The 26236-nt window shown below is 36.4% G+C and overlaps 2 protein-coding genes across 2 annotated transcripts; one reads left to right on the top strand and one right to left on the bottom strand.

Moving 5' to 3' along the window:
- The first annotated feature begins 712 nt into the window (after positions 1 to 712).
- Positions 713 to 17797, top strand: LOC123872188 (endo-1,4-beta-xylanase C). The gene is made up of 6 exons (XM_045916360.1): positions 713 to 944; positions 8889 to 8956; positions 13349 to 13483; positions 14063 to 14746; positions 14873 to 14984; positions 17621 to 17797. Exons 2-6 carry the CDS (start codon positions 8896 to 8898, stop codon positions 17679 to 17681), a joined length of 1053 nt encoding a protein of 350 aa, XP_045772316.1. The 5' UTR covers positions 713 to 944; positions 8889 to 8895; the 3' UTR covers positions 17682 to 17797.
- Positions 17798 to 18393: 596 nt separating this feature from the next.
- On the bottom strand, positions 18394 to 25837 carry LOC123872187 (lysophospholipid acyltransferase 7-like). The gene is made up of 7 exons (XM_045916358.1): positions 25507 to 25837; positions 24503 to 24819; positions 23708 to 23859; positions 23115 to 23326; positions 22673 to 22846; positions 22096 to 22234; positions 18394 to 21653 (listed from the first exon to the last, which is right to left on the bottom strand). Exons 1-7 carry the CDS (start codon positions 25734 to 25736, stop codon positions 21411 to 21413), a joined length of 1467 nt encoding a protein of 488 aa, XP_045772314.1. The 5' UTR covers positions 25737 to 25837; the 3' UTR covers positions 18394 to 21410.
- Between the last annotated feature and the right edge of the window lie 399 nt (positions 25838 to 26236).

Here is a 26236-nt window from a genome sequence, read left to right as displayed (position 1 = left end):
CCTAGCGTAATACTTATCACACTGATATTATAAAGGAGAAAGTTTGTATGTGTGTGTGTGTGTGTGTGTGTGTGTGTGTGTGTGTGTGTATGTTTGTTACTCCTTCACGCAAAAACTACTGGACGGATTGGGCTGAAATTCAGAATGAAGATAGATTATACCCTGGATTAGCACATAGGCTACTTTTTATCCCGGAAAATCAAAGAGTTCCGACGGAAATTTAAAAAAACCTACATCCACGCGAACGAAGTCGCAGGCATCAGCTAGCTGCTAGTGTATTATAAACGTCACAAATTGACCTAGGTAGGTACATGAAATAAAATAGGTGAGATATTAATTATTACCTATTTGAATTTGAATCCGAGGTGACGAGGAGCAAAGCAAAATGTAGGATCGTCTGATATGACTTGTGATTGCATATCTTAGGGGTTGAATTTTCAAAAATCCTTTCATAGCGGACGTCTACGTCATAATAGCTATTTGCATGCCGGGGATCTGTCCTGTGGTTTGAGCTGTACGTTGATAGATCAGTCAGTCAGTCAGTCAGTAAGCTTTTCCTTTTATATTTTTTATATATGGAAATACCAAATTAGATTCCGCAGCATTATTGTGCGTAATGAACTATTTCTTAAGTGTATGATCTCATTTGCAAATTAACCCGTGTACATATGAGCTTATCAACCAAGTCTTCGTAAACAGAGAATATCACAACTACAAGTTTCGCAGTAGTCATTAGTTAATCAAAAGTAAATAACTGCTGTTATCTATTATAGTTGTATAATAAATGACCAACATGTTTTAGTCTTGGGCTGGACGTCCTTCACTTTGAACGTAGCGATGTTAGTTTATTAACGTTCAAAAGCAAATTCAAGCAAATTAAACAGTTTTTCTACCGTGTGAATAGTGAAAACAAGTGCGTTCGTTGGTTCATTCTTATCCGTAAGGTAAGATAAAGCATCCTTCTTTATAGACCTAAATGTAACATGGCCATTGTCCAATTTAACTGTTATCACTTGCTCGTTTTTGATTTCTAAAATCTAAAGCTCATATGTATACAGTTTGGATGCATTAGACTCATTGGCGACTAGAGCTGGTCAATTCTAAACTCCAAAGCTTAGAGTATGGGCGTGGCCTGGCCTGTCTTATTTGCAAGAATAGGATATTATAGGTAGGTACTTTGGTTTGTGATATGGAACTATTTGATCTAGTTCCCCCTTGCCATTTTACTATCAGCATCGTAAAGGTATGCACCCCCGTAGGCCCTAGTACCTACATAGTTGAAATTCCACGAACTCACAAGAAGCGACTCGCTTCCTTGTTTCTAATATGCACTGCTAGAATATGAAATGACTTTGCCGCTTCGGTGGGGTATTAAATGAAATGGCTTTACGTGTACATTAAACAGATTTTTATTTATTTTCATGCATAGTAGTTTTTGAATGAATGAATGAATGAATATACTTTTATTATACACCACAAAATTAGTACAGAAAAACACATAAAAACCTCAACAAAATATAGGTACAATTTGGCGGCCTTATCGCTATCGCTACCTAGCGAATAGCGATCTCTTCCAGGCAACCAAAATGATTTTGATGATGTTTTTGATTTATTTATCGTACAAAATGTTGAAAAAACACAAATGTAGTACGGAACCCTCAATGCGCGAGTCTGACTCGCACTTAGCCGGTTTTATTTATAACACGAAAGACAAATACTAGTTTAATAGAAAAACTGCAGTCAGTTTTAATCGCCGGTATCATAGTTTTAAAGATTACAATCACGACGCACGTCTCGCTCGGGCTGTGGAAAAATGTAAGTCTAGTAGGTATAAAAAAAGTCTATATTTATCACCACACTAGCCCATGGTGTGTATTTAATCCAGTTAGCTATTTTTGTCGCAAACGTACTGTACGGATTTATGGCCCTATTGTAGCGGTGGAGAAAATCTCGATCGATACCTTTTATACAGACGTAAAAATTCACGTGATAAATCTCCAAACAATCCGCGGTAAATACAGGACATTGACACATCAAGAGGCATAGTGGATGCGAAATACGAGGGTGACAGATGGCCGTTAACAGGCCAGTTACTGCTTGAAGTGATATATGAGCTGCGAAGTGGCTCTGTGCCTCTGCCACTTCAGTTCTGTCGCACCGCGCCTGCAAAAAGATAAAAAGGATACCGAAATACGTTTCACAAGTGGTCTGTCGGAAATGGATAGAAATCCAGCCACCATAGCTTTTTATGTCGGGCAATATATCCGTTATCGATATCCAATTTCTGCTCTATGACGTGTAATGTCCTTCGGTTTAATTTTTGCCTCCCTGGGTCTGATTTGTTGAGCTCAGTGACTGGACTTCTGTAATGTTATTCGGAAATTACCTATATTTCAAAGTTCAAAATATTACGGTTGACTCATATAGAATTTTTCAAGCTCTTTTGTATCACAGATTAATTGGTAGTAGTTAGTAGTCATTACAAGGCACCTTCAAAGCAAGAGTGAAGCATTTTCTGTCGTAGCGCTTTGCATCTTACTTACTTTATGATTTAAATAGAGAGAAATCTATGAATATAATATATTCATAGATTTCTCTATTCATTATTATATTCATAGATAGAGAAATCTATGAATATAATATATTCATAGATTTCTCATTTTTATGTATATCATATTGTATTCATTATTTATTTTGTACTAGCTGAAGCCCGCGACTTCGTCCGCGTGGATTGAGGTTTTTCGATAACCCGTGGGAACTCTTTGATTTTCCGGGATAAAAAGTAGCTTATGTGCTAATCCAGGATATTATCTATCTCCATTCCAAATTTCAGCCAAATCCGCCCAGTAGTTTTTGCGTGAAGGAGTAACAAACATACGTACACACACACACACACAAACTATTAGTGTGATGCGATAGTGTGATAAATAATAATGATTAGGTATGCCTAATATAGACTCTCTAGACAATTATGTAGACACATGACTAGGCCTCAGTAGTTTTTAGGGTTCCGTACCTCAAAAGGAAAATAAGGAACCCTTGTAGGATCATTTTGTTGTCTGTGTATTGTCAAAAGGAGTACTTCACGTTGAGCTAGAATCATGTTTGACAGGAAGGTAGGTCTTTATGGCACTAATAAAGGGGGAAATCCGAAAACCGTGAATTCGAGCTTGCATCATCAAAATAGAATCTAGAATCAGTGAAGATCAGATGAATTCTAAACCCTAAGTCCTAACTCCTAACAAGCGCTACAGTAACACTGCTTCGCAGAAACTAGGTAAGGTAACTCTGTTTATGAACAGTATCAAGACTCAGCGACCTGTCTTATTTAGACTAAATTAAACAGAGCGTCCTTTGCTAATTAGCAGAGTGCGCCACGTTAATGAGGTTGAGTTGGCTTTTATTTAGTTACTTTAGTCAGTGAGAAGCTATTACTGTGTAAGTAAGTACTATCCCACAGAATGATCCCAACTTGACTGAGTTACGATCATAGAATTATTAATTACTAGAAGATGCCCGCGGCTTCGCCCGCGTGGATTTCGGTTTTTTAATATCCCGTAGGAACTCTTCGATTTTCCGGGATAAAAAGTAGCCTATGTGCTAATCCAGGATATTATCTATCTTCATTCCAAATTTCAGCCAAATCCATTCAGTAGTTATTGCGTGAAAGAGTAACAAACACACACACACACACACACACACACACACACACACACACACACACACACACACACACACACACACACACACACACACACACACACACACACACACACACACAAACTTTCATTTCACATTAGTGTGAAAAGTCTATGATTACGATATTTACGAGAGGCAACAGCTGGGATTTTTGTCATTCAGTAAATTGACTCTGAACCTGCTTTTCCTCTGTCTGTCAATATTAGTGCTATATTTACTATGTAACGCAAATCATGATTTATACAATCATTAAGTAATTATTACAAGAGTAAAAGAGATACTTAGATGAATGAATGAAATGAATTTTTATTTATCAGTTGATTCAACACAGCATACATTAAAACAAAAAGTGCTTATTAAAATCTATCTTTACTTAATCAGCGTCTAAAATGTGTTGTGTCGACCAACGAAAGAGCCCTTTGTCATCAAGAAGAACTCGCACGAATTTATTGGACTCCCTCGGTTGGTCTCACCATTTATTTTTCTGGTCATCAAAAAATTACTTAAAGGCCTCATATATACAAGAGCTTTTTAACATCCGTTAAATAAAGGTTCAAATAGAACAAATGCATTCCCAAGTACCTAAGTATCTGTTCACACGTCAACGCTTTTTTGACGTGCACTTTGTACCTATTTATTTTTAGCGCAACGCCGGGTTTTAACGCAACGCTTTTTTAACGCTTCTGCGGAATTAGGGCTTAATATTCACATCATATCCCAGTATGTATACCTACATATACCTACTTAGTTTCAGGAGAAAAATAAACATAATTTGTCTTCTTAAGTGTCACGTTATAAATGACTGCGGCGTGTAGTGGCTTAAGTTGCCAAGATTTTCACCGCTTGGCTGACGTTAACTTAATAGTTTGCGACTTTTCTGATTTATAATGATGTTCTTTGGGCATCGGACCCCAAAATATATCATCAGTGCTTCGTATTTACAAAAACTCCGAGTGACCTCTGGCATTATCTCACCCTCGCCGTCCCCAGCCTAGCCCTCTGAAACTGTTGTGATTTAGTTCCTATTTTAAGTAGCCAGCTAGTTTTAGGTGCAGTATTTTTCCTACTGATCTAGCCTAGGTGTAGTTACTTAGTGAACTACTACTATCAGATTTTTAGCAAAATATGCTGACTTGACCCGGTTGCCTACTAACAAACTAGTACCTGTACACAACCAATGCGCTTAACCGATTTTGATGATAATGAAGATAGCTTGTGCAGAGAGAAAGAGAGACAGACTGGCTACTTTTTATCCCGGAAAATCAAAAAATTCCCACGGGATTATTTGAAAAACCTAAATCCCTAAGTTACTTGCTACTAAATCTAAATATATAAAGAGTAGGTAAGCTGACTGACTGACTTACCTATCAAACTACTGGACAGATCGGGCTGTTTGGCTATTGTGACGTAGACAGACACCCCCTAAGAAAGGATTTTTGAAAATTTAATTTCTAAGGGGTAAAATAGGGGTTTTAAATTTGTGTAGTCCACGCGGACGAAGTCGTGGATATAAGCTAGTATAGGTATCATAAAGTTAAGAGACTAGTTTAAAGATGTACTAGCATCTAGATGAAATACGTAAGCACTCGTGCATGCGTCGAGTTGTTCCGTCTTTTGTATTCCGGTGTAACTTTGTTTGACAATTTCCCCATTGTTACACTCCTGCAGTACTCTCTAGCTTCTAAACATTCATCACGTGACAAAGGCGGTGCTTCTAAGACAGCTGCCTCGAGCACTATTTATTGTATTGCATAGAAAGCTTTTGTAATAGTTGATAATTAATATGCCGACCTAAACAAAGCCGCAAATAGACCTTTGCCCAATAGACGATCATTAATCATCATCACCAGAAACGATACGGTCTACGACACACTGAAGGGTAGACGCCTTATGCAACTTTCATTCTCAGACAAAGAATCAAGGTGGACTTGACATAAAAAAACCTTATCGATAAGTAAGTAAAGAATAGTGTCGAAAGTAGATACGGGCCTGTACATTTTTGCGTTCTAGCTAGTAAGTGCAGTGGAGAACCCTATCAAAACACTATTGATTGGCCAGAAGTCATAAGTCCAATATTGGCAAAAATGATGTTAATAAAATAGTAAAAAGTATTCGCAATAAACTATAAAAATACTCGCAAACAAATAATACTTGTAAACAGAAAAAAATATTTTACAAACAAAGAACTTTTCTGCCACGCGTTTGTTTTCGAAATCCAGTTCCCAATATTCGCTCTGCTGTATTGTTATGAACCGACTAAATAAATAAACAAAATAGGTATGAAGTTATCGGAAATAAAAAAATATTTGTTGAATTATAGCGGCAACAGAAATACAATCCGTGAAAATATCAATTCTCTACCTATTACGGTTCATGAGATACAGCCCGCTGACAGACTGATAGACGGGCAGTCGGATAGCGGAGGCTTAGTACTTAATAGGGTCCCTTTGGCAATCATAACGCACGGAACCATAAAATACCCCTAAAGGTTTTAACTCTATTTGGGGTTAACAAAATAGGAAATTAAATAGATAAATAAATTTTTAATCAATTAAACTTTTACAAGTAGGTACGTTTGAATCGTCAAATGCATCTACCACTGGTTCGGAATGCCTTTCTCTTTCAATTACTCTTGAGCATAAAATAAAAAACTTTTGTCATGGCAAAAAATCCTAATATTCCCTAAATAAGAGAAAATGTCAATAGTCGTAAACAAAATCCGAGTTTGTAAATATTCACCAAGTATCTAATAAAGAAAGTACCTACTTACAAACAAATGCTCGAATATATTAATTTTCCTCGAAATCCAAGTCTAATGTTTACTGACCCCAGGAAAATATGTCGCAAATCATTGATTAAACTACCTCTAGTAGTTTGTCGGAATTCAATAGAGAAAATAAGGGCCATAATCCACACAACATTTTACTTCTCGACCCCTAGTTAGTAACAAGGTTAAAGGGAATAGTTTCGAGGAGAATTGCTTTGGGAGTGTTGCTAGGTGTTCTAAAGTTTGGAGACGAAAGGTACTCATGGAAAATGTTGTACACCTTTAGTTGTCGAGTAAAGGTGATCGTATACCACGATACGACCCACAAGAGGCGACGAGGCGCACGCAAAGAATTTTTCAATTCTTAACATACTTGTGTTAGCAGTAAAATTCGGCCGCATTGGGTGCATCAAAGAAATGATGCATCCAATATATTTCAATTTTTTGACATAAAAAATATTTTCCCGCAGAAATTACTCTATTTTAATATTCAAAAATTCAAAAATATTTGTCGTTTACGCCTTGTGACTTAATCGCCTTCCGTACAGCGTTTATAATAATTAACCATATTAAAAATAAATAAAAATCTGGATTTTTATTTAATTACACTGAATTAATTAATTTAATTAATGAATTCTAGCCCCATACACTACCGCTATACTAAACGTCACATTTTATCACTACAGTCCAAGACTATTCTGAAAACTGTGCTTACGCCTTCTGAAGACCACTTGTAGTGAAGTCGCTCACATGTTCACTAAATATTATTTTTTTAATCCTTTATTTATAGGCTTTTACATTTATGCATGTCAGCCTAGTTGTACCCTATCTTATCCTACAATTCTATCTATATATACGATTCCATCTTATCCTACAAGCCTATCCTACATACAAATTCCACAAGTTACTTAGGTACCCTGTAACCATCTAAACAGATTGCAAGCTCCGTCAGAATTTGGATTAGCTAATAAGCTATTAAAGACACCAACTTGCAATCTGTTCAAATTTAACAATTCAACCAGTTGAAAACCTGCCTCTCATACACCTGCGATTCTTGCAGCGGTGTGCGATCTCCTTTATAAAGTACTTGTGTACTCAACTGGTGTAACTTTGTTTACTTCATTCGTCAATGTTACTCGTACTTTGAAGTACGGATATTAGCCAAGTTACAAAAGAACATTTGTTTCAACGCTGTCAGCTCTCTCTATTTGTTTCATTCCAATAAGGTACCTATTTAGAACGAAAATAAAATTAAGTAAAAAGTGCTGAAAAGACTTCACAAAACGCAACGCGAGAATCAAAAATAATACTTATTTTAAAAATAAGTCAATTTAAAATCTAAACGTTTTAATTAACGATAAATCAACTTTCTTACGCATAGTGGCGCCCAACGAGGTACATAATTAGGTATTTTGGAAAAAATGCAATAAACGATTAAGCAATACTGGATGAGAGACCAATGGGGTGTGGTTATAATAAAAACCGGCCAAGTGCGAGTCAGACTCGCGCACTGAGGGTTCCATACTCGGTATTTTTCCAACATTTTGCACAAAAAACCAAAAACTATATAAAAATAATACATAAAAATAAATAAATATCCCTTTTAGAATGTACAGGTAAAGCCCTTTCATATGATACCCCACTTAGTATAGTTATCTTACTTGAAATTGAAACACATTTTAATTTTTTTTAAATGATGTAACCACAAATTCGTGGTTTTTAGATTTATTCCTGTGCTTGTGCTATAAGACCTGCCTACCTACCAAATTTCATGATTCTAGGTCAACGCAAAGTACCCTATAAGGTTTCTTGACAGACACGACGAACGGACGGACGGACAGACAGACAGACAACAAAGTGATCCTATAAGGGTTCCGTTTTTCCTTTTGAGGTACGGAACCCTAAAAACTGTCATACCCCTCCCAGGTTAGCCCACTTTCATCGTAGACTGCATCATCACTTACCACCGGGTGAGATTTCAGTCAAGGGCTGACTTGTATCAGAATTAAAAACATCTGGACTAGGTGAATCGGACCGTAACATCTAGGGTTGGTGTTTTGAAAGTCGCGTAGGAACTCTTTTATTTTCTAGGATATACCTAAGTATGAAATATCCCATCTCCAGGATGTGAGTTATCTCTGTCCGTCAAAATCAGTTCAGCGTCTTAGCCGTAAAAAAAAGATTCTGACGAATTGAGAACCTCCTCCTTTTTTCGAAGTCGGTTAAAAATAGTAACATACGTACAGATAGAAAGATAGACTTTCGCACTTACTTTAGCAAGTATGGAATATGGCTTTTATAAAACCAAAAAAAAATATATATGAAGTGTGAACGAGTTACTCTTAACATAAGTCTGGAGAGCAAACATAATAAAAATACTTACTTAAAGTTGACATAGTTGTAAAGTGCACTTTATTTTCAGATTAAGTATGGACTGGAGGACAGCATTAGTGTTCATTGCGGTGCTGTTTCACGCTGACGGGTTCTCAAGTAAGTTTATATTTTTATGCTAAACATCAAACGTAAAGTTCATTTTGCTCGACTGTCAAAAAAATACCTTCAGGGTTCATGGAAGTATGTTTCTTTATTCCATCATAACTATAAATACCTGAACGCAGATTTGGATGCATGAGGTGTCGTTAGAATCCTCACATCATCCGGAGTGACACTGGCTATATTTTTTTAAAAGTCTATATGACTTTGTTATTGATTCAGTCTGCTATCTAGAAATTAAAAAAATATAGGTAAATATTCGTAGGCAATATGCATAACTTTTTTACCTAGCAGTAGTTACAGAAACGAATCCGTTTTTTTTTCTAAAAAAAAAACTAAACTATCAGTAAGTAACTCAAGAAACGGGCCATTTCCGCCCATAGGTGATATAAAAGGTAACATAGCATTGACCTTCTCTACAACCTCTCAATGGACTTGAAGAATCAGAATCGTGACGTTTTACCGAGCATCCTGTATAGTTGACACATTTTCTAAAAACTACAGCTAAAAGTTAAAAGTTGTTCTAAAGTTCCTATATGTAAAATAAAAAATAAACATAGATACTTTTACGGTAGTGAGACCTATTCCAAAAAAGGCGAGGCCCTGAGGTACAGCAAAACTATGTAGCCATAGATTTTGTTTGTTTTGAGTTTGCCAACAAAATATGGCTGGCTACATAATTATGGCTTAGGTAGTGTTATAAAATGAAAGAATACCTAGGTATATAAAGATCGCCTCAAATATTTCCTGTTATTAGATGTCTCGGTTTGCGGCGTAGAACGAGATGCTCGCATACGACCTCTGACTGTGACCTTCGCGTTTAAATAGACTAATGCTCCCACAATCAATCGAGTCTCCTATTCGTTGACAATAAAATAATAATCTTTCTTCATATTCTTTAGTAGAGCCAGTCTATAGAAAAACGTAATAACGTGAAAGAATTTTCGTATTTGTTACCAAATATTCCAGATACAGCAAATCCATTAAATAAGAACCACTAATTATACTATATATAGCTCGATTACCACTCACTCACTGACTCATTGACATAATTGTTCTCCTAGAAAGAGAAGGAAAATGATATAGTGATGTAGGGGAGTTGTGTTCGGTTTCGGGAACCCTCTGGGGAAAAATTATGACATTTCAGAAAAACAAGATGGCGGCCGACGTGATTTTTGCAGCTCCGTTGTTTTTCAACCGATTTCGTTGAATTTTGCAATCTTTGAAGAAAATAGTAAACGATTAATGGGAAATGTGGAAAAAGTTGGAAAAACAAGATGGCGGTTGAGCCGTAGCGTTTTAAAATTTTTGATTTTTCGACCCCGAACCGCGGCGCCACAGATCCGAAACGGGGTAATCGAGGATAACTATTTTTTCGTGTTTCGCCCACGATTATCCTGTATTTTGACAGAACGGGAGTGGTTTTACAAAATTCAAGATGGCGGCTGTCATGGCGGCCATTATGTTAGAGGTACGAAAAATCGCAATTTTAAAAGTTAAATATCTCAAAGTTGGCAACATTGGAGCGATTCGGCTTCTATGAAGCGATTGTACGTATAAGCTTGGGGTATAGATTGGTGGGAAAAAATTACCACATTTTTTAGGGAAATTTCAAGATTTTCGGGAAAATGTAAAAAATCGAAATACGCACTTTTAGCAAAATCCGAGTATGAGCGATTACGCGTTTTGCTTGTGCAAATGACATTTAGGTATTTTTGTCGCCAGAGACTGGCAACACTGGAATTTATCAAAGAAAATGTGATTTTCGACATGGTCTTTTTCAAGGAATCCTCTTTCGCGTGGGTGCGAGCGAGAGGAGAGATTGAAACGTCATCGGGAGTGGTATATCCTGTAGTTAATAGGAAAATTATGAAACCGTGTAAAATCTTTCTGTGAAAAGAGTTGGCGGCCATTTTGTATTTTTTTTAATTTTTCGAAATTTTGATCACGTTTTTGAGGCAGTTGGCAACATTTTGGAAAGTCAATATGTATGAATCGATTGTGTATCTCGGCTGGCAGTATCGAGATGTGCAACCGGTGTTGCCACTTTTGGGGAGATTTTCGAGATTTTCAACTAAGAAACTCCTGTAAAATTTTGTATGAAAAATTTTTTTTTCACTGATGGTGTCGTATAGAAAACAAAAACTTAGTAAGCCAAAATTATGGAGAGAGCTGATGATTGAGGGTTTCGGAGACGGGTGGAGGGCCTGCTTAAGGTGTTGAAGATAGGTGGGGGGTGCTCGAGCAAATGTCATTCATGACGTCATCCAATTGCCAAAAAGCCGGAAAAAAATTCAAAATGGCGAAAAAAAGATGGCCGCCATACAAATTTCGCCGGTGTCCAGCTCGGAGGGTATAAAAGATGGAAGTGTGGCTTCTTCGCAAAAGATGATCAAAATCCGAAGGTCTACTCGAAGAATAGAAAAAAAAATCAAAATGGCGGAATTTATTTTCCCATACATTTTGTATGGCGAATATTGAATGTCTCACTCTCCTAGAAAGAGACGGAAAACGATACGATAATGTAGGCGAGATGTGTTTGGGTGGGGGAGACGAGTAGGGAAAAATTATGACATTTCAGAAAAACAAGATGGCGACCGACGTGATTTTTGCAACTCTTTTGTTTTCCAACCGATTTCGTTGAAACTCGCAATCTTTGAAGAATGTAGTAAACGATTAATAGAAAAAGTGGAATTTTTTGGAAAAACAAGATGGCCGCCATACAAATTTCGGCGGTGTCTATCTCGGAGTCTATAAAAGATGGAAGAGTGGTTTCTTGGCAAACGATGATCAGGGTCCGAAGGTCTACTCGATGAAACAAACTTTGCATGCTCGCGGACCACTTTAGTGGTCCGCGCACCCACGCACCTACTAAATTATTATCCTAATTTACAAAAAATAATATGGATGTCGTGTTCAGGGTTTTCCAGGGTGCTGATTTTGATAATGACATTTATTTTCAAATCCAAGATGGCGGACTTACTTTTTCTACAAAAAATAGAAATGCCTGTCATTTTATGGGTTTTTTCGGGGTGAATTGTGTATCTTAATAAATCAATTTGGTTTTATATAATAAAGTTAACCTTACCACGTCACGCGAGCTGCTTTAGCAGCTCGCGCACCGACCAAAAACTAGTTAAATATAATATAGGTAACATAGGTAACGGAAAATCAGCTTTCGAACTGTGGTTATAGAAGACTGTTGAGAATTTCTTGGATACAACTATGAACAACGTGTCAAGAATGCAACTAAACTACAAAGCAAATCAAAGATCCTGAAATCCTTAAAAAACCGTAAAAGTGCGGAATTCGAGTATTTTGGGTTTACTACTATTGTGATGGGTTTCCGAGATCTTTCCGCATACAACTCGACTGAGAACGACTCTTAGGTTTTACAGTTATTATCAGGATAGATGTTAGTGGTAATAACTGGGACCTGCCGCTTAACGTGCTCTCCGAGGCAGGGAAGAAACGAAAAGGCCAAAGTCGGTCACCCATCCAGTTATCGTCTTGAGTCAACGTTGCTTAAGAATCGTAATCGATTGAATGCCAGTTGCCACAACTAGGCCACACGTCTGTCGTCGTCGTCACGCTATCTATCACAATATTATTATAACCGCTGAAGGAAAAAGCGCTTTAGATCCATTACGTAGCTCGGCACGTAGGAAGATTTCCGCAGGATAATCTTACCCGTCAAATCCATTACGTAATGTGTACATAAACCAACCATCATGCTCCTCCCGTACAACAAAACAATGAGTTATGATTCGACCTTATGGCGCTTTTTATATCCTTTTATTGCCCCTAAAGTTGCGCACGCCGAGTCGCAAATTCAGTTCGTACCCACATTTCCTACTTACGTTTCCTGCACTCTCTCTTAAAACATTTTCATGAGCGAAGCTTCTTATTTTTATTGATACAAATTTTATGGGCGGTAATAATTCTTTACACTACGTACTTACTCATATTTCAATTTTATTTCCGTAATTTTAGTAATTTACTTACTTATATAGATGAGTTCCTGAGAAAATGTACAATTTCAAGTCTCAGGTCCGTAAAAATACTTAAATAACATTAAATAAACTTTAAGTTCAGACTATTGAGCCCATATCTTTATAATTAATTAGCTATATTAGTCACATTCACACTAATATTATAAAGGCGAAAGTTTGTGTGTTTGTGTGTACGTTTGTTACTCTTTCACGCAATAACTACTGAGCTGGTTTTGCTGAAATTACGAATGGAGATAGATTATACCCTGGATTAGGCTACTTTTATCCCGGAAAATCAAAGAATTTTCACGGGATTTTTAGAAACCTATATCCACGCGAACGAAGTCGCGGGCATCAGCTAGTTATAAATATTCCTCATATAATTTTCTGTTTACAGAATATGGTCGAACATGCAAGGACATTGGGTGCCTCAATAGCGAAGTGTGCGTGCTAGCCGAGGACCAATGCTCATACGGGCAATCGTCGAACTGTGGCACTTATCCTACATGCAAGAAAAAGTCGCAAGTTCAAGGTACTATCACAGAATACTTAATTGTACCCTCTATGCAGTGTCGGCTTTAATCGATTACTTAAATCGATTCATTTTAGCCGGATCAAACTGATTTAACTTAAACTTAATCGCGATTAGGTTTAGCCACGATTAATTGAATCCGATTTAAATTAATCGAATTAACTAATCGAATAAAAACGTAATAATAACCTACCCTGACCTAACCGTTATCGCGATTAATAAATTTACCATTAAAACAAGAAAAAAATTACATGGTTGTCCTAGCGTAATTGCGTGATGCACAATGATAACGATTAAAATTAAAAATCTTAATCGTGAAAATGTCGATTACGATTAATTAATTTTACTTTTTTAACGGTAATCAGATTAGCTTTTTGCCAGCATTGCTCCCAGGTATCAGATATCAGGTGGATCATCCACGAAGACGTTTAAATAAATAGAGACTCTTATTATGTTGCAACAATAAAGTAAATTTCAGCTCGCCCAGCGCTGTGGCCTGAGCCTAAAGAAAACTTTTCTCGTGATTAAGACAGAAAAGGTCGATTATATCAAAACTAAATAATAAGTTGTCCTTTTCAGGGTCACACTCGGAACCAGCGCAACCATCCGTCCCTAAACCAATACCACAATCTCCCACCAGAAACTTTGATTCGCCACCAAACTACCCCGCACCTGCACCGCCATCAAATACCCATGGCTCTCCGTACGGCGGAAACTCACCATATGACAACTCGCCTTATGGTGGCGGTAGTTCATCCCATGGTGGCAACTCTCCTTATGGTGGGAACACTTACAATGGAGGCAGCTCCCCTTACGGCGGCAATTCTCCGTATGGCGGCAGCAACCCTGGAGGCTCACCTTATGGCGGCAGCAATCCTGGAGGTTCACCTTACGGCGGTAGCAATCATGGAGGTTCGCCTTATGGCGGTAGCAATCATGGAGGTTCACCGTACGGCGGTTCACCATACGGTGGTTCATCCCCTTACGGAGGGTCCTCCAACATAGGCTCAAATCCCTACAGCCCAAGCTCAGGCAGCGGTGGAAAAGGTGCCCTGGACAGCATACTCAACACTTTGGGCAAATACGCTGGTGGTGGTGGCTCAAACACAGGAGGCTCCAGTCCTTTCGGCTCAAGCTCAAACACCGGTGGAAAAGGCCCGTTGGACAGTATATTAGGAACGTTAAACAACTTTGGCGGCCAACCTGGCGGTAGTACGCAAGGCGGCGGCGCGGGATTGTCGAACATCTTTGGCAACATACTCGGTAATTTATCCAAAAATGGTGGAGGTTTGAGCGGATTATTTAACACTAGACCTATAATGGAGAATCCGAATTACAACTCCTACAGCTCTAATTCTAGGAGTTCTTATCACTAAATTTATCCATCAGGGAATCAGCCCACCGGTCAACAGCCAAACCAGAATAGAATTATAAGGCCGAATTATGCTCAGCATAATTTTGCCACTACGAGGCGGCCGGCGACCTATGGATGGAATGTTAGGTAAATGCCTTAACTAACATTTACGGCTGATACAAACACAACGTGCGACGGCAACTGCACTATAGGTTGTCGCACTAAATGCGCGAGTACGAGAGTATAAGTCTCGTGCCAATAAAGAAACGAATCGAAACGAAGCGCGTTAATCACTCCGTCTCACTCATACACTTACGCAGATATAGTGTGTAAGTAAGAGAGAATGATTAACTCCGCCATTATCCTTTCGTCTATTTATTTGTACAAGTTATACGATTTGGAATACAAGGAAATGTATGAAGCACGTCGCAATGCAGCGCATAACTAAAACGGCGCGCGTTCGCATTGTAACACCTTCGTACAGATCCTTGTATTAAATGTACGAGCCACAGTGTACGTATTTCGTCGCACGTTGTGTTTCAGGGTTATTGGTGTGGCTTGGTGTAATATGATTCTTCGCATGACCACTGCTGGTGTAAAAGGCACTTTATTTTTTATTTTATGATTGTATATAAAAATTGTATAGATTGTATAAATTAACAGATTTATGATTTGCTTTTAGGCAGAGGTTTCACAATATAGTTGATTCGCATTACAGGGCTTTAATCAGTGAATTATAATTTTATTGATTTTTAGCATATGGGTCCATGTTATGTGAATCAGTTCTAAGATTTATTATTTCTGGCTTCTATTGATTTATACTTGCATAAGCTTTGTTTTTATTTTCACATATAACTATTTTTAAGGAAAAATGTAATAAAAATACTAATTTTCAATTATTTAATCTAATGTTAAGTATAATAACTTCTAAACGACTAATAGAACTAATACTGGAAATACTCCATTCTATTATTTGCATAATATAACTATGTGAATAAACATCAAAATATTGTAACAGAACTATTTTTGATACATATTAATTATCCATTAAGGACTACTTTTTGCTTGTATGGTAAAACTTAGACGTCTTTTAAATTAGGTAATGCTTGCATGAATTTGTTTTAACGCAAGATTTAACGAGCGATTTCGGTTATTTTTTTTTAGTTTCAGAATCTCAGACACGAATAAAAAATGTTTTTAGATTTTTATGTAGGTATTGCTAATGCTTTATTTTTTCCAAAAAGTTGAGTTCCTTGTATGATATGCAACTAAAATTGCCAAATTTGATGCTATTGAAACTAATTATATTGATTAGTCATTAATGTTGTATTTCTATAAGTAATAAATATCTAATAATAACTAATTATTACTAGGTAATTAAGTACCTACGAGGCGTTTACAAGGAAACTTAAGAGGGGTCTCTCCGTCACTCGTTCCATACAAACGTAGTTCCAATTTCATTTGAATATCAAGCAACCAAAAACCATGCAGACATTCTAGAAACTAATATCTATGCCTGTGGTTTTCCAGATTTCTGTTAAAAAATCCGGTTTTAAAAGTTACGCAGTCTTAAAATTCACATACAAATCTTTGAGTCCCTGTAATTTTAAAACTATATATTTTTAGAAAAATCTAAAACACCACAGGCACAGATATTAGTTTCTAGAATATGTCTGCAAAATTTCATGGACTTTGGTTGCTTAATATTCAAATGAAATTGGAACTACGATTGTATGGAGTAAGTGACGGAGAGAGCCCTGTTAATTCCTAATGTAACTCTACTCAGTAAAATAATACTCACATTAGATTTTTCTACAATTTATTAAAAATACAGTTCAATCGCCAGTTCTTTTTTTTTTATAAATGTATACGGAATTGTTGATATTAGTGGTACCCGTGGGTGGGTTCAGACATTCAGTAAATTAAAGGAAATGTCTAGATAGCCACAAGCGGTCCTTTGCACAAGGACATTAATAATGATTATGTTAAATTAATGTTGTCACTTTTTAGCAATCACGCTATGCTCTTGCCAAAAAGTGACAGCATTAGAAAAACTAATTTTAATGCATTTAGAGCACAAGGCTCTTTTGGCACTTGAGTGAGGGCGCTGTTGTAGCTTTTTTTTTCTCTCTCTTCGGCTTTACAAAGATTAGCCAATGTCAAGTTTGTAGTTATTTGTAACACGTTAGTTAAAATATACAAGTATGGACCACGTCTGTGCCCGCACTCGCCGACATACGCACGGCACCCCTTTAGAGCGCTTTCCAGTCAGTTTTGACAAAAAAAAACATTCCAAAAAGGCAGAGCACGCCCGCCAGCTAACACCAACACAGACGAAGTCCTGTTGTAGCTTTATGTTTATGCCGAAATAGCGAACTATCAATAAGTGCACTTCTCAAGATGGCGGCTTAGTTCCGATTTTGGCCACGCGCCAGAAGAGCCTTGTCGGACTGTAAAGTTTGAATTATTTAACATAATTATGTCATCTAAAAGCAGCCCCTTTCTTGTCTATGAATTCCAGTGTAGGTAAATCAAGTCAGGTATAACGTAGTGATTACATACTCTTTGAATCAAGTAATTACTGTCCTTGGGCCTGAGCGTATTATTTAATAACGTTGTCGCATTTAAAAATCAGAAAGTAATTTTATCACGCATATTTCAATATTTACTGACCGTCTGACCCTTGCCTAGGCGATAATTTTCTGTGGGTTGAATAAAGCTAATTTTTTGCCATTTTATATTATCATAAGGCTTCGATACAAAGATAATGTTTCTCATTTCAGCGTCACAGTGATTTTGTCGTACCTGACTCACCTATACATCAAGAACGTGATAAATACATAACGAGATTAATGTAATTGTATTTCTTATAATAAGGTACGCTTTAACGTGGTTACTATTTTTGTTTGTTAACATTTAATATTCATTTTTATAATAAAATTATATGTTTATAAAGTTCATTGTGTTTTATTGTTTGATATTTTGTCGACTTGTCGATACTAAAACCACAGAATACTTTATAGTACCTTCCAGGTACAAAAAGATCGCCCTGCAAAGACGCTTAAATAAACGCGTTTTACCTACCAATAAAACACTTATTAATTTGTTTACCTTACTCGATGCTCAATAGGCATACAGTAGATACCTATTGGAGTCCGCCTTAATATATCTATCTCCCTTTATCATATAGCGCTGTTCCTTTCCGACCCCACAACCGGCCGAGGCGAGCGATCGTCTCGACGAGGGGGCCGCGCTTGCCATTTTATTCATTGGCGGATACTATTTACTAAAACCACAGAATACCTACTTTATAGTATCTTCCAGGTACAAGAAGTTTGTTGAGTGCAATTCAACTCGCACAGCGCTACGGTTTAAAATTTAATAAATCTCTATCCCGTTATCTCTTAACTTCTCTCAAGAGTTACGCAGAAGCGTTTCGCCGTAGGATTTCTCGGGTTACGTAACCAAGTGAACCCAGCCTGCTAAAACGAAATGTGAAAGAATAATGCAATTTCTCTAGGGGTCGGTCAGAGGTTATTCAAATAATACAGACACATGCCATTAAAAACATTTATTTTATCAGATCGTTACAAATCGAGTATCGACAATAATAATTAAGATTCAAAAACCGATTAGGTACACAATATTTTTAAGGGTCCTCGTAGGCACGTCAAATCTGGACGCACTGATCTAAATTAATAACAGCATGTTCCCTTTCCGACCTTTAATAAGGTGGAACCGATAACGCGATAATGAAACGTACGTCCAAATTGAGTGCCGTTTCTGGGTTGTTCCTGTCGTACATTTCAGCAGGTAGCTAAAATAGGTCTTAAAGATAACACTGGCAAATTTTTTTTGATGGAAACGCGACTAAGGGCTAATTCATACCGAACCGGCAGCGACGCGACGAGGGCGGCCGACTCTGCCGCGTGACCTTTTAGAGCTTGTCAAGCGATACTGGTCTTTAAACTATTTAGATAAAGTTTAAAACTCTTTCACATGAAAGTGCTCGCCGCGCCGCTGCCGTTCCAGTGTAAATCAGCCCTAAGTAATGAAATTGCGATGGATGTTCGTGAAACCTACCAATCATAGCTTTGCTTCTTAATACTTTTCTACCAGAGCTCGGTTAGAAAATGTAGCGTTACTATTGGTGGGTCTCACACACACTCCTCACTCTATGCCTCCCGATTCTCGAGATACCTATGTGAAAAGCTTTGAGTTATGAGGAATAAGTTAGACGTCTTCGTCTCAATCCTAAAAAATCAATCAATAAATGCGCAAATAGAATGTATATAAGAACTTCAATGAGTGCCAAAAATCTAAATAATTGGTCGCAACATAAGTCATAATAAAAAGGAATGAATACGAATTGTTTAGAACAATAATTACCTACCTCAACACTAATTTCCCATCATAGAATTACCCGTACAAATCTAAAATCTACAGTCCATTAGTCATATTGTTCTACTTACACTTAGTACATTTATTCTTCTTTTAATTTTGTCATAAATAGGTATAAATAAAATTCAGGCAAGGATTCAATGTCATATCAATAACGGTCGAAATGAATAATAATAAAATCAATCATATGTGTATTCCGTCGATAAGTTACTTAGAAACGTTGTTTTTGTCAAATCTTGTATAGTCCGTACTAAATGACTTCTCACATAATTATATGGCCTTTTGTCAGTTAACAACATAGCTAAGCAATTTATCGACAGATTACGGATAGATTGCCTATTAATTTCGGTAGTTAGAAATGAGCAAGTGCAATAACGCGCGATTATATTAAGATCGGTATATTACATGATACACCTGTAAGTTTTACTCTCGTAAGTACTCAAATTTACTAATGTAAACACTCGTATATTAATAAATTATTATTTCTATTAGTTTTGTAGTCAATTAATCAAGTAAGCTACTTAATAATTATAATATTCCCCTTTCCTCTCCAACTAAGCGTCAGGCTTGTGCTAGGAGTAGGTACGACAATAGTGCAACGGGCGGGGTTTGAACCGTCGACCTTTCGGTTTTCAGTCCGCTCCTTTACCGGTTGAGCTATTGAGGCTCTATGCAGGCTCTATAGTTGAAACAAGTATAAAATTAGATAATACATATATCAATTACATATTTATTTCATTTCATACATCATTATCAGTCCCATGTCCCGTAATGATAAAAAATAATTGAGCACACCAGCCTTTTCTTAGCAGTTTTTTTTCCTAATCTACCCTAATCCATTCGGGGCTAATTTTTCAATCGTTTTAAACCTATATCACTAATAACAAATATTGTCTATACTTTCCTTTTTGGTCGCTTTCTTTAGACTCACTACGCACGGTCGACCAGTCGCCCGGCAACTTGGTTGACGGTGACCGTTAGAATCTCTAATTTATATAGATTAGAGATTCTAACGGTGGCCGTCGACTGAGTTTCTGGGCGACTAGTCGACCGTGCGTAATGGGTTTTATAACTCAAGGTCGTGGCCAATCAATCAAACAGCCTGTTTGTGTCCACAGCTGGACATAGGCTTTCCCAAGAGCGCGCCACCACACACGATCCTCTGCCTTCCTCATCCACCCACTTCCCGCTATCCTCTTAGTATGTCCAGCGGGTCGGAGGTCGTCCCACGCTGCGCTTGCTGATACGCGGTCTCCACTCCAGAACACGTCTGCCCACTGCCACTTCAGGTCATGTCCATAAGAGCCTTATGCCTCCCGCGCACTGGGAGACTATGGTTTATAGCGGTCACTGCTCATCTCACTTGATCAAGAAAGCGAAGTAGCGTCGCAACTAAGTTTTAATTTAGTATCAATCGAAACTGAGTTAACTGTATTTGCTTGTTTACTCCTTTTTGAATTGCAAAAAAATATATGAATATACAACATTATGAAAAATAAGCCCTTATTTTTTTACTGTTCCCTTTCCCATTTAAATATCCGTCACCACAATCCTCTTAAATAATAGTACTCTTTCATTAATTTTAATATAATAGAAACTAAATAAAAAATTGTAAACCTAAAAAATAATTCATAAACGTTTTTACTATCGTACTTGTTATGTACCAACAAAAATGCCTATTAGCTTAGTTATAAAATAACCTAATTAATAAATATGTAAATAAATTAATCTTACGACTGATTTCAAATTGAATAAAAATTAGTTGTTGAACAAAATATGTTACATACAATACTTTTAAGTCACATCGAAAAATGGAGAAACTGGCGAACGAATTTTCTTGCTTATTTTGAGCTCTTAAAGTACACCAGAAATTGCATCACCGAAGTATTTTATGTAAAATAAAAAGAACAAAATACTTAAATACCTTTTCTTGTGTGGGTTGATGCTATTTCTAAGTTTTTAAATTTCTGCTAGTATTTATCCAAGTCTTCTTTCGATCGCCAGCTTCTGATATAACTGTACGGTTTTTGTAATTTTTTTAATTTACTGTTTTATAAAACATCTTAATTGACGAAGACTACCTTCTGTATTATTTACAATAATACAGTCAAAGGTTTTAAGATTATTTTTTAAAATCATCCAAAGGTCATGTAATTCTAAAAACTAGTTTTTTCACTGAGCTTTAACTTCAGTACTATCACCCGTTTTCGATATTCTAGGATTCAACATATTTCGTACCTTTTTCAGTATCAATCCAAGTATCAAAAACGCAAGCCAAACTCCGTACCAGTAGTGGTACATTGAGGAGTAGTAGATCCAAATACGGTCAAAGGTTAATAGAAGGAACGCCGCCGCTTGGTACGATTCCGAATGTGATCGTAGAAACCACATGATAAAGCCAATGATTTTCTTTTTCTGCAAAAGAAAAGAACAAAATGCTTAGAAAATATATTTCCCTTGACTAGGATCTTACCTTATGGAAAGTCTAACATGGAAACTTGGATTGCAGTTCTCATCCAATCTTAATCAGTTTCTACGCTGCAGCGTACCAGGACGCTAAATCGCTTTGCGACAATACTTACCTGCTCTCCTGATTTCTAGATTTAAATAAAAGCCTCGACCACTACCGACGAGACTCGCCAAAATCGGTTCTCATCATCATCAACTTAAGTGTCCTCAGAATAACCCTGATTGGGTTATGGTAATGTAAATAGCCAACTTAATAAAATAAAACTTTGAAATCGCAGACATAATTTCATCTTATATTTTATTTGTATAGATACATTTTTAGGGTTGAAATAAACTACCTTCAGCCGACCTCGACCTCACAATAATATGGAAACAAGTTAGAACTTACAATTCCTGTAGCATCCTTGTAGTAGAGCTTGAAGTAAATATCCTCGGCCATTAAGTAGAACGGGCAGAAGTAGATGCAGAAGAAATATCCGGCGTGGAAACCGTGCCATATGACTGATACAAACAATGCTGCATGGATTCTAGAATTAAAAGGAACAGTTTAAAATAACTTTGCACAAAAATCCCTAAATTTTATTTGGATTTTATGTGGCTGGTTTTAGTAGGTAAGGCATCACCTTTTCCCTATATCTCAAAGAGTTTGTTAAGTTGTCTGTCCTAACACTGAAATCTTAATCATCAGTTTGCGATAATCGCAATTGGCTTTTCGATTGTCAAATAGGAATCACAACTAATTAGTTTATTGATTTTTCTTTTAATCATGCGGAAATGGAGCAACAAATCAATCAAATTTTTTCGTGGACAAAAAAAAGGACTGCTACGGGTTTTTCAAAAACCTAAGTCCACGCGAATAAAGATGTGGGCATCATATTATTATCATGCAGTAAGTAATATATTAAAAGGACTCATCAAAATATCGTGAAAATGCTAAGGCAAAGAAAAATAAAGTGTGTACTAACTTCAAAGCAGTAACAGGGAATCTCTTGTACACCACCATAGCGACCCAATACTGCACAGCCTTGTTCCACACTTTCATGGAATCTCGCAATGTTACCACTGTTTCACATCCCCACACGTCCATACATTCAATGGTTTTGAAGTCATACTGTGCTGTTCTAGCCTCTTCTTCAGACCTGAAACCAGAGGTATTTGACTACATTAATATTGTATGAATACAGCTATATATAAACAAGAATACAGCAGGTGGACTAATAGTGACCGTGCATTGTCAATCCATTGCAATGGGTAAGCAATGGTGTAGAAACTAAAGGAGTATGGGTTTAAAGACAAACTACCATACCTCTTCCAAGTTAGCCCGCTTCAATCTTAGACTGCATCATCACTTACCACCAGGCAATATTGCAGTCAAGGGCTAACTTGTATCTGAATAAAAAAAATTACATCTGTTTCAACTTCAAATAGCCAACAGTGGGGCCATGTCCGGATCTATTCTTCCCCTGCACCGGGTAAGCGCCGAGGCCTGCGGACGTGCACACACTCTCTGCAAGCGTCATGCCTGAGTAGATACGTTGTCGAAAGGCGGCAAATAACACCCATGGATACATCATTCTGTACAGGAAATGTCGGTTGTTGTGATCTTCCGTAAGAATGTACTGAAAAGAGAAAAAAAAAATTATGGTCTGCTATCTATAGTTTTTAATGTATTACAATTTTACATTTACCTATAGCTGAAATCAATTCCAAGTGCAGGTTGAACTCCACTCAAGTGGAAAGGGTTCTTGAGAGAATTGAGAGATTTATATTATTTTAAGACCATGGACTATGGACTGCTTAGTCCAAAAGGTTTTCCTTTTATCTATATATAAATAACTATTCTATGTATTTTTTAGGTTCTCTAGTTTTGGATAGATTTAGTTTAATTATGTATATGTTGGGTAACAAAAATTCATATATATACTACGTACCTACCTTAATTGAGAAAATATCTAAAATATGATTATTAATTAAGTATGATGTCTAGAAAAAAAACTTACGTCAAGAGGCCATACATTTGAGAGAGCCAAATAAAGTGAAATATACAATGGCACAATTTTCAAAGTATTGATTGTAAAGCCAAAACAATCCACATATTTGCTGTATGGCAATCTGAAGTAATCATCAAAGGTACGATATCTGTAATATGGACCTGGAAAAATTAAGTTAGAAAAAAATAAGTTTCTTAATTTAAGTAAAGTTGTTTTTTTAACCAAGTTATATAGATATTACATAGTTTATAGAATATATATCATAAGGAGGTAAAATTTATGGTTTGTATGTAGGGAGTTATTTTTGGAACTAATGTTTCTGTTCCAAAAACTTCCAATACAATAAACCAGCTATAACTATATATTATAGGCTATAAATTATAGTGGAAAAATGTTGTTTCTATAGGTCATGCGGACGACGTCGCCGGCAATTTTTAGATCCACTTGAAGTTGCCAACATACAGTTTGATTTTCATGATAAAATTCTTGCAAAATCAGTTCAGTCAATTATTGTTTGTCCATGTCAATTATTGTTGTTTTGCAACTGTGGCCAAAATATAAATCCTCTTTACTCCCTACCCTACAGGAATTTCGAAAATCCAACCTTATTCTTTGTCTACATTATGAAGGATAAGTACCTCTGTGCAAATTTTCAGCTTTCTAGGTTATAGGGTTTGGGCTATTGAAAACCACTTGATTGATTTCAACAAAATTAAAATCACAAGCCAAGAATCCAGGTTGGTTATTCAATTGAAAATCTTTGTAACAGACTCTGTTTTATGCTCACAAGTTTAAATTAAGTACCTGTTAACAATCCTATGTAATTAAAGCAATAATGGAACAGGTCAATGAACTCAGGATTTATCAACTCCACAAAATCATCATCTTTGAGAGGTTTCTCTTCAGATTCCTTCTCTGCAACCTTCTGTTCCACTTTCTTGGCCTTCGCCATGGCTAACCAAGAGCCGTTCATTTCAAAAGCGACACCAACCACTCTTAAGACTATGATCATTTCAATAAGATTTGTTTGTCCAGATGAACCTTTTAAACCAAATTTATTGGATAATCGGAAGAAGAATAGATATCCAAACATGAAGAAGAATGTAAAGACATGGCATGATCTGCAAAAAAAGACAGAGTGTAATTTAATCACAAGACAGAATAAGGTCAAGCCTCCATGTGATTTTTATGAATGCACTGTTTTAAAAATTACAAAGAAGCTCTTAATTTAACATTTCTAAATTATGAAAACTATATGAGCATATTTTGATTTCATACAACTGCGGCTGTTATTTTACTTAACTCTGGTAGTATTTTACAATTTGAATACTTGCACTGTGAACTGAATTTATTCAAGTTTCTATCTTTCAATAGCAGAACCGATCCCTAGACTATACCTTTAAACTGAACTGATCTGGATGAAATTTGGCACAGAGATAGCTAACATACTACAATGTGGAAATGGACATAGGAAAATTTTTATCCTAAAAAATTGAAAATTTAAAAAACATAAAATTCATTGAGATTAAATCACTATCATTATCTAATTATTAGTACAACCCATGACTTAATAAAGCAAACATGCAAAGCTTAATGAAGCAAGCATAATCAGTAAAACAAACAAGTTTCTAATTATTAACATTGTCTGAGAAATACTATGACTACTACTACAATTATTTTCATCATGGTTCACATTATACTGACTGGTATATAGTGATCTGTGCTATGTACTCAAATAATTAGTTAGGTAGGTAACTAAATTAACTGTGCATGATCAATGATCAGCTTATGGATGTTTATGTACTTACTTAATCGGTGTCGACTTAATCGCAATTATACCAGACAGAGCCGATAATATGGGATGTGCTGCGCTGTATCCCGAGACGATAATTATTAAAACAATGCCCAAAATAGAGCCGGCCCATTTCTTTGAATCTACTGTGCTTAGCTTTCTGTAATAAGGTCCGATAAACACACTGAATAATAGCAAAGATAAGTATATGATGTCGTTTTTATTCTTTGCAATGAACGACCACATTTTAGATAAATTAAGTCGTTCTATTACTAACAATTTCGAATATTATTTGCTTCCAAAATATTGTTTTTTGTTTGGAGTGTTTATAAATATTTTGACATTTGTGTGATTGATGATTGAATTGATATGATTGATCATAGATAGAACTTTTTGTCTATGATTATTAATAGTATCCTCATGACGACAGGTTATTGCTTTAATGGCGGGTCCACATGCTTGCGAACTTGCGACAAACTTACAGCAAGCGTGTTCAGCAATCATTATTAACAAACTATGAACTTATTGTTTCATAAGGCAGTGTTTACAAAGCATGGTTATTAGTTACCTCTTTGATTAGATACTTCAGAATATAATATATCAAATCAATGAGTTACCTACCATCTACTCACTATCTCTTTAAGTATGCTCTGTATTATTAATAATGCGACTCATGCTATCCCAACCATAAAGTTTTTTTTTTTCTCGTCTGGCTTTCCAAAGATTAGCTAGGACTTCGTCTGCAC

Source organism: Maniola jurtina, chromosome 14, assembly GCF_905333055.1.
Source record: "Maniola jurtina chromosome 14, ilManJurt1.1, whole genome shotgun sequence".
Classification (NCBI taxonomy): Eukaryota; Metazoa; Arthropoda; class Insecta; order Lepidoptera; family Nymphalidae; genus Maniola; species Maniola jurtina.
This window is presented reverse-complemented; position numbering and strand designations above follow the sequence as displayed.